At 34.2% G+C, this 9,383-nt stretch overlaps 3 protein-coding genes across 3 annotated transcripts; 2 read left to right on the forward strand and 1 right to left on the reverse strand.

Moving 5' to 3' along the window:
- Positions 1-1,242: 1,242 nt before the first annotated feature.
- PHYBLDRAFT_150556 (hypothetical protein) lies at positions 1,243-1,778 on the reverse strand (the record flags this gene model as incomplete). The annotated part of the gene is made up of 2 exons (XM_018432502.1): positions 1,243-1,616; positions 1,703-1,778. The coding sequence occupies 2 exons, from the start codon at positions 1,776-1,778 to the stop codon at positions 1,243-1,245; spliced, it is 450 nt and encodes a 149-aa protein (XP_018286417.1).
- Positions 1,779-3,827: 2,049 nt separating this feature from the next.
- PHYBLDRAFT_150557 (CYP509 protein) lies at positions 3,828-5,750 on the forward strand (the record flags this gene model as incomplete). The annotated part of the gene is made up of 6 exons (XM_018432503.1): positions 3,828-3,895; positions 3,983-4,148; positions 4,222-4,570; positions 4,674-4,996; positions 5,058-5,568; positions 5,632-5,750. 6 exons carry the CDS (start codon positions 3,828-3,830, stop codon positions 5,748-5,750), a joined length of 1,536 nt encoding a protein of 511 aa, XP_018286418.1.
- Positions 5,751-6,962: 1,212 nt separating this feature from the next.
- On the forward strand, positions 6,963-9,001 carry PHYBLDRAFT_188722 (hypothetical protein; the record flags this gene model as incomplete). The annotated part of the gene is made up of 6 exons (XM_018439551.1): positions 6,963-7,191; positions 7,254-7,357; positions 7,459-7,507; positions 7,570-8,589; positions 8,654-8,864; positions 8,903-9,001. The coding sequence occupies exons 1-6, from the start codon at positions 7,052-7,054 to the stop codon at positions 8,999-9,001; spliced, it is 1,623 nt and encodes a 540-aa protein (XP_018286419.1). The 5' UTR covers positions 6,963-7,051.
- Between the last annotated feature and the right edge of the window lie 382 nt (positions 9,002-9,383).

Genomic DNA, 9,383 nt, shown 5'->3' on the forward strand with positions numbered 1-9,383 from the left:
TGATCGCTTTTTACAGATAAAGGAATCAATAAGCTCACTTTCTTTAGCTGGTACTACAGGCACATGTAAATTTGATCTATGTTTATCCAAAGAACTCTTATTATCAAAAGTTTCAGGGCGATCATTTTATCAGAAAGTTGCTTGAGTTGACACGGTAGATAGATCCACTGGTGTTTCTTGTATCGCTCATCACATTAAACTTAAAAGTAGGGATGTAGCTATGAGTAAAAAAGTGGCTAAATAGCTCTTATTTTATTTGATCTTTAATTAAATTATCTTTCTACCTGCATTTATTTTCTTGTTACTGAGTTAGACCTTTACATAAAATAACCAACCCACCATATGTCAGCTACCATAGCAAGTGCTACATTTCAAGGTTCCTAAAGAGTATATCAGTGTAACATAAACTTTGTTTATGATTTGTTTTCTATGTCTGTCGGGTATTAAATATATTCTTACCATCGGAGTGTTCTGGGAAAAAATTGAAATAAATTTAAAAACCCATATAATTATTCCTCCATTACACCATAGATATATCCTTTTGGAGAAATTGCTCTATACTCTCGGAAAATAAGGGAAAAACATCCCCCGCCCAAAAGAAGTGGTTGTCAGCTTGTCGTGATAGAGAGGGTTATGGGACTTGACCAATTTACTATTCTTATATTTGTCGAGTTTGTTTCGGTTAGGCTATATAGATTTTTATATTTCAGCATATGTATTTTCTATATATCCAATTTGTTATATACTTTTTTGGATACTGGATATCCGGCTTTCTACATTAGTATAATTTATATTACAAAAGTATGATATATCCTTTTTAGGCTACAGCAAAATGAGTTGAAATGACCCTTTTGCAGGTTTTTTTTTGCCAGCCTGTCGGACTACGAAAAAGTTTGACTTATCATTAAAGTCCGCAATATAGTTTTCTTATTTGTGATTGAGACAATGAATTTGTTTCTGGACGAATCAAAATTAACTTGCAGATGTTATGGCTATCTTTTTTGGACGAAATAAAAATGAAATTCAGGTGAATTAGAATTCGAGTTGGGATGAATAAGAAATAATGTCAATCTAAAGCATGTGAGTATTTTATAAACTTACCTGTAAATATCTAAATAAGCATTGTTAGCAAACCGCTTCCTCTACGGCAATTGCTCTCTGAAATATTGCAAGTCTTCCTTTACCTTTCCAAATTTACCGTGAAATGTCGAGTATATTCTAACTGGCATTGGTATACCTGTTCTAAAGTATACGACAGTTTTTGCAATCCAGAATACTTTGGGTACATTTGTCACTTGGGAGCTTCGTTGCTTTTAGGCTCATCTCTTTACAGAAGTTACATACTCTCGAGGTCCTAAATTCATCGATGCCAACAACAGCTGCTTGAAAGGTTCTTGATCTAATCTTGAGTTCTATTTCAAGCATGGCTGTGGTACCAGAGACATGGTCTTTTATCCTAACAATACCACGATTCTTCATTCTATCACTAAAGACAACGAGAGGCACACAGCGAAAAGACTTGAACTTGAACTTTTTGCATCTTACAGGCTTCTTTCCCAAACTGGTGATAGATTTATCATTGTTTTGAATTTGATGCTTCGTTTTGGTTTTTCTTTCTATTTTTTTTTTTGTTTTCAGCCTTTTAGACTTGTTGTAATTTTCTCCTCCATTGAGCAAGATGTTGGTCATCTCCTTATATGACCTTTGTCTGCCCTGATAATTGTGAAAGCGAAAGGATGCGGACCTTTCATTGTATAATCCGAACAAGCTAGAGGCATGGTTTGAAGCGTACACTATATAGTTTTTCCATTTTTCAAAGTCTACAGTCTTTACCGAAAGAAAGTTTGTCTCGATTTTTGTTATTCTGGCTCTAATGTTCGGCTTTTCTAAATGACAACCCCTCCTATCTGAACCGGTATAGCGTCGTCACTTTTTCATGCTACACCTTTGTATTTATGGCTGATTTTCTTCGTGGAGTATTGGTGCTGCAAATACATATTATTTGTCAGGGTCAACAGTACAAGGCTGGAAACGCTTTCGCGCTCCTGCATCAACGAAATATTTCAAGGTTAACTCTACTTTATCTTGTACTTCTTTGGCTTTTCTGGAAAACCCAAAGCAAACACCAAACCCATCGCTTTCAATATTACAAGCAAACTAGTTTTTGCCGGAAAGGACTTGGTCCAGGCTATCGTATCCGAATCTTTGAAAGTCAAAGGTTGAGTAAAAATGTTTGCTGTTTCTTTCGTATGTCCCCCCACTTTTGTCTTTTGTCCATGATGTAAGTCTTTTGAGTTGAAATGGATATATTTCCAACGAAATGATAGTGTCGACGTCAGGGAAAAGGTTCTGAGTTTTTTTTGATGGGCTTCAACTTGAGTGTTCAGCCTTTCAGTTTCAGCAATAATGAAAGAGAGAGTTGGGATACATTTTGAAGGCGCCGTAGAAAGATTAACGACGGTTGGTGGTATTGGAAGTATATTATGCAAGAGCTGGCGGCTCTTTATCAATGATGATTTATATATTAATGAGACAATTAGCAGCTGCCATTATTATAAGCAGTTTTTCTATTAACTGTAAAGAGGTGATAGAGATGATGATGTTGATAATATTTACATAATGAACGTTTGGTTAGACTGATCGAACAAAGACATAATAATGATATATATTTAGTTAGTTAGCTTTTGGGACTCAACATATTCTATTAAGCTGATAGATTATTCCAGGGCACGCCAATGGTAATAACTTCTCTTGAAAAAAACTAACATTTGCTCAATCTCAAGTAGAGACACTGCAGCTTATGTTTGTATTGAAGCAATTTGATGAGAAAATTTCTCACCAAACATTTTTTTCTCTCTATTGACAGACTGTATTGGGTCACTTTATACTTTTCTGAAGACCACACCAAAGAACAAAAATCATTACACAGTATTTATATGATCTCTATTTGAGCTCAAAATCCGTGACCTAAATATAGTATACAAGCTTATTTTCACGGCAAAGAGGAACTAGGTAGGAGGTTTCAAACGAATTGTTCGTATTTTTAATGTAAGGTTAAGGTAAATATGTAAGCACTACTTATACCAGTTGTATGTTTATGCTCTCTACTTTAAATCTGTTCCCAAGGCTAGCAATTATTTATCATCAATTGTACGTAACCCCAAAACGTTTCTCTTACAGTAAAAGAAAGGGTTTTAAGAACAAATTTGGTAGTAAAGTCTTATAAATTTAATGGTTCTTTACTCAAGTCACATATTGTTTTTATGAAATAGATTGTGTATCTGGCTTATTTGTATTTGTATGCAAGAATGCACATCATATAACTATAATGTATCTCTCTTTTGTAAAGACTTCGGCAAATAATCTTATCTTAGGCCCTATATATACCTTGCTAGATATCAAATATAAGGGCTTTAAAGAAAATTAAAATACGTTTTCCACACTTAGTTTCACCTGTTTACATAATTATATTGAAAATTTACCTCCACTGTCTAGCCGAGTGTATACCTAAAAGCCGAACCAAACAGAGCAAAAAACAAGTCAGGTCCATTACAAATCAAATAAAATCAATGCAATGCAATGCAATGCAATGTACATCAAATATGTCTAATCTCATAGCGGTGTTTTATATTGTGGGAGTAAAGCATAACACTAAAGCAATAGATGATATAATGTTTTATAGCTTCCAAACATTCATTACTTCTCACCGAGTTTCGTACAGGTCATCATGTAGTATCGACGAGTCTACTGTGCTAATAAATAATATTATTATTTTATCTTTTTATCTTTTTACTCTTTGTTCTCTCCCCTTCCCTTATTCTAACATTATGTTAGCAAAAAAAGTTAACGGATATGCTGGTTTTACACTTGACGCTATCCAAACAATATACTTCAAGTATATTTTTCCTACCACTGGACATCAAAATAGGAGTTCCATTATAGCCTATTTAACTGCATTGATTTTATTATATATGGCTTACAGCAGAGCTATCAAGCTTGTCAGACCACCTAAAGCTTTGTCTCATATTCCACATGTTCCTTACTTTTCATACATGTCTTCGTTAATAAAGAAAGAAAACACCATATCCAGAAACAAGCGCTTTGCAAATAAGCTGTTTGAAGATCCAGAAAGCAATGGCTTATATTTGGTACTTTTCAATTTTTTTTTAAAAAAGAGAGAGTAAAAACAATAATGCTCATTATTAGCCCGTTCTTTTTTAGCGTCCCAATGTCAAAGGCTGGGAAGTTGTAGTGACAAGACCTGAGGATGCAAAGAAACTTTTATTTAAAAGTGATATATTTCCCAAGGCTGACTTTACTTCTGGCATCGATGGAACAATCCTTTCAAAATTCTCGCGTGGCCCAAATCTTTTATTCACAACTGGAGCTCACTGGAAGGCTCAGCGTATGGTTGCAAATCCAGCTTTTCATCGATCTGCACCTGTTAAGCTTTTTGGTGAATTAACACAAAAGCTGTTCAGAGTTATGGACAATCGAGCTAATAAAACAGTCGACATCACAAGGCTTATGGAGGCCTGGGCTCTAGATGCTATTGGACTTGCAGGTTTTGGTAAATAATTGAAGTCAGAATAAATTGAGGGTGGTGTTTTAAGCTTAATTTATTCCCGTGAATCAATCAATCAATCAATCAATACGTGTATTTATTTTTCTAGATTTTGACTTTAACGCGATAGAGAACCCAAATTCATCTTGGGTTAGAATTTACGAAAGAGTTGATAAAGCCTTAGTACATCCTTTCTACTCGTTCTTCCCAAAGGCTGATAAATATCTACTTTGGGTGCTCCCAAATAGAAAGCAAGCTCACACTGACCTCGACATATTTTTGAAGATGATTGATAATGTCATTATCGCTAAGAAAAAGGCCCTACATGAAAATAAGTCAAACAAACACTTGGAAAACAGCGAGAAAGATCTTTTGACCTTAATGCTCGAAAGTGAAGCCAAAGGTAGTACTTTATCAGCCAAAGAGCTTCGAGTAAGTATAAAATAAAAGGGATATACTTAGGGGCCATTTTATTGATTTGATTATTGTACAGAGCAATATGTGCGTATTTTTTGCTGCTGGCCATGAAACCACGGCAAATTCTCTTGCTTACGCCATATACTTTATGGCTGTTAACCCCGATGTACAGTGTAAGGCAAGAGAAGAGGCTTTTAAGGTTCTTGGAGACGCGCAAGAGGATATTATGCCTACTATTGAGCAGACTAAATCGATGGATTATATAAATGCCGTGATAAAAGAAACTCTTCGTTCGCATAGCCCTGCGCTAGGTACATTCGCTCGCAAAGCTACTAAAGACACTGAGCTTGGTGGTGTACTGATCCCTAAGGACACAATGATCTCCATGGACATATTCAACTTACATCATAACCCTAACGTATGGAATAATCCTGATGAGTTTGATCCTAGCCGTTTTCTTCCTGGTGGCGAAGCCGAAAAGCAAATAAATAATGGGTTCTCATGGATTCCTTTTGGCACTGGTGCTCGCCAGTGTATCGGGATGAATTTTAGCTTGATTGAGCAACGCGTAATGCTTTCTATGATGTGTAAGTCACTCTTTCCTAGGGTCTCTCATATATTTGTAGTTCATTAAAAAGATTTCTATTTAGTGCGAAAGTTTGCTTGGAGTCTACCAGAAGATTCAATCCACAAAGACTATTTGCACACCACAAATTTAGTTATTTCATCCGCCAAAGATCTCAATATTAATTTTGAAAAATTGTATTGAAAATAAATATACCTTTTAATTTTCTTTTTACGTTCACCGTTTAGAAAACAATTAATAAGATAGCCTAGAAAGATTAAGTCAATATTTTGACTTTTATAGCTTAAAAACGACTATAGAGATTTTACATATTTTATTTTTCATTTGCATCTTGATGTATTTGGGCTGTATCTAGCACCTAAGCTACACTTAACTACCGTACCAAGATAAACTAGATAATAATCTTATATTATGATGAATACAGAGGGTATAACCTTGAAAGAATGTATATTTTCTCATATAACTTTTATTAATAAATAAATTAGCTATGCAATTTTTTCTTGGCTTCATTAAACCGTCTTTTATTCCCCTTTTTACCTTTAATATAGCCACTTATTCAATTCTTTACTAGGTAGTTCCACAGAGATTTTCTGCCACATATGTAACCAGCCCTTTTAATCGTGTCTTATATATTCATTGAGACGTTGTGATAAGTAATAGAAGTATAAATATCCTTAAAAGTATGGAGAGTTTATAGAGGAATGTCAGAAAGCAAGCGTTTTATACTGTACGTATTTTTTCTGTTATTATTGCTACTCTCAATTGATGAGGTTAATTCGGATTTGTCGATATAAGTAATATGTTATACAGCTTGACCACAAAACAAGGTACGTAGAAAAAAAATGCAAGCGCTACATACCACATACATAAATTTAATCAGGATTCGATTTCGTGCACGTATAGCATACGTTCTGCATATATTTTTTAATTTGTTTTGCCGTATTGTTAATTTTTCTGCTCTCCTGTCTTTTTCTTTCAATATAAATCAAAAGTCTATCATTATTCTTTTGTAAAATTATGGTAACTTTGGTTTCAGCTAAAAATGCATTAACTATGTTGCTGTCGCTTAATACTTTACCTTACAGACATTGCAATTAATGAAATTATTGAGCACATGTATATTACAGAAAAGAAAAAGAAAGCGCAAAATAACTAAAAAAACGCCCCCCAAAGTTTAGCTCTTAACTCATACAAATTATTCTAGAGTAGCTTTTTGTTTCTAGCACATATAGTTATGTAACAAAAAAAAACTAAAAACAAATAAGGCCAAAAGCTGCTCTCGACTTGCCGGAAATGTGCCTTTTTCTGTGACGCAAGATTCTATTTTTTTAAAATCAAAAAATAAAAATAAAGCACGACCCATTTGGGTACTTTAACATAAAGTTACTACTAATTCGAAATCATCCTTTGTACTCTCATTATCTTATCTTTGTCTGAAGCTGGCAATCTTGAACAATTCACAATATTTCAAAGCCGTTTAATTAATGACAAATACAGAACACGAAGCATCGTTACTCATGAAAAAGGCACCTGAAACAACACAAAAAAATTCTATGGTGAATCAATCTGTATTGAGAGCAAATGAATCGATGAGCATCAAAGACCGTGCAGGCTTTGAATTGTTGTGAGTAATGAGCTAACCTGATAATCCTTTTATTTAAGCGACTGATTATACCAATAATTTAGAAAATTTGTAGAATCGCATGAGGAATGGTCAAATAAAATCAGTCAAATTAGAGAACGTACAATGTCTACTATGACAAATGGAGATCCAGATTACGTACTTCAAGGTAATAAATGAGATGCTAATAAATCGACTTATGAATAATGAATATGTATATATGTATACATGTATTTATGCATATGTTATACAATACCATTTATTTAATAGCCCAGGTGGAGACAGAAACCACTGAAACAATTGAAATTGCTAGTAAAAGGTAATAAATCAAATGCACGTATTGGTGAAACGAATAGAAATAATTAAAGATCTGACAAATAGCTTGAAAGAAAAGGCACACATCACATTCGACCACATCAACAACTGCTTAAGAGAACATGGGATGACACCGGCAGAAGCCACTCGATTTGTGGATAACTTACAACAAAATCTTGAAAACTCTATTTCAGCTTTTTCCGCAAACTCTATGAGCCTGATTCGCAAAAGAGTAGAATCTATCTCAAAAAAGAAGAGCGACAATAGCAAATTTGTTGCTTTGAAGCTAAGCATTTTGGATATGGAAAAATCATTGGATTTTTCAAGGGAGGAATGTATAATATCAATGGAAAAGGCAAACTCAAAAGCTTTATCGTTATTGGAGCCCAATTCAATTCGACTACACAATTTGGAAGAATCTGTTATAAAGCATATTACCGAGGCAACAAAAGAAGCCATTATTAAAGAAATAGATACATTATCGGGGGAACGCGAAGAGACGGATAAACAAATCAAAGAGAATAGTAAGAACAGTGCAGCAATGGATATACTAGATCACCACATGGAACGATCAAGGGTAATCAAAGAGTTACGTTCCAGCATTGAATCGAAAAACATATTCCAAAGTCCAAGTGAAGTAAAGAAGTGGGAGATAGAGATCGGAAAAGTGAGATCAGGGATAGAGGAACAACAAAACAATCAAAGAGAAATGGAGAATACAATTGAAGAGTTTCAATCGAAAAATACAATTCAACATGGCTCACAACCTAGAAATTTAAAAAAGTTGGAGGAGGACCTCCAGGTACTCACAAAAGCTCTTCATTTGGCCGAATTGGAAGTTTTACGAGTAGATGTCAAGGTTGAAAATGATTCTGATGTATCAGACAGCGGCTTCAATATTCCACAGAAACGATCAAGGACAATATCTTCCAAAGATAATCACACTGTCAAAGAAAGATTGGATCATGTTGAAGACAAACAAAAGGATCTGTTGTCTTTTCTCAGTGATCATTCTAAGACTTCTCTGGATACGGCATTTCCACACAATCTGGAGAGTACATTTAAACAGTTCAATGAAAAATTGAGGTAACAAATATCTGTTTACTTGCCAGTCGATTCCAAATCATTTAATATAATCATGTTATTTCAGTAACCATGAAACGATCCTTGGCTATTTGCTAAACCCTGTGGAAGCAAATCACCGCTCACCTAAACAAACATTACAAGAGGCTTCTATAGTTCTTAATTCCAATACAACTGGGGATAAAGCTACTCAACCAGTTTCATCAGCAATGCTAAAAGTCTTGAGAAGAATTGTTGATAAAACGGTAGAAAATGCTAATGATCAAATGTGGTCGAAAGTAAGAAAATTAGAAAAAGAAGTTCTTATGATAGACAGAAAGAACGAGGAACAAGGAAAACGAAGAAAAACGGAAAAAAGTTAGCAGCACAACACAATATCGATATCCAGCATCCAGCATCCAGCATTCAGTCTTAACTTTCTTGTATGATAAGCAAATAACCAAAAGGGTCGATTGGAAGTTACTTTTTTCTTTTGTCAATACCTGGTTTATTTTTTTTATGTAAAATGTAGCTTCAATAAAATAACATAACATAATATAATATAGCATATTGATTTATGTACAAAAAAAAGGAAGATTTTTGATTATTAGTTAATGGTTTTGAGATGACCCTTTTTATAAGAGGGAGAGAGAGAGATATCCAAGGACCCGCTTTGTTGTTCTCCAAGAGGTATTGTATTATATTAAATTATATCTTATCTTGGTGTATATGTATGACATACAAAACCCCTCTTTGTTCACTTGATCTTTCAACATGTTCCTCTACTTGCTTTTTGTTTATTTGGAACTGGACGACAT

This window comes from Phycomyces blakesleeanus (assembly GCF_001638985.1).
Source record: "Phycomyces blakesleeanus NRRL 1555(-) unplaced genomic scaffold PHYBLscaffold_25, whole genome shotgun sequence".
In the NCBI taxonomy this organism is placed as follows: Eukaryota; Fungi; Mucoromycota; class Mucoromycetes; order Mucorales; family Phycomycetaceae; genus Phycomyces; species Phycomyces blakesleeanus.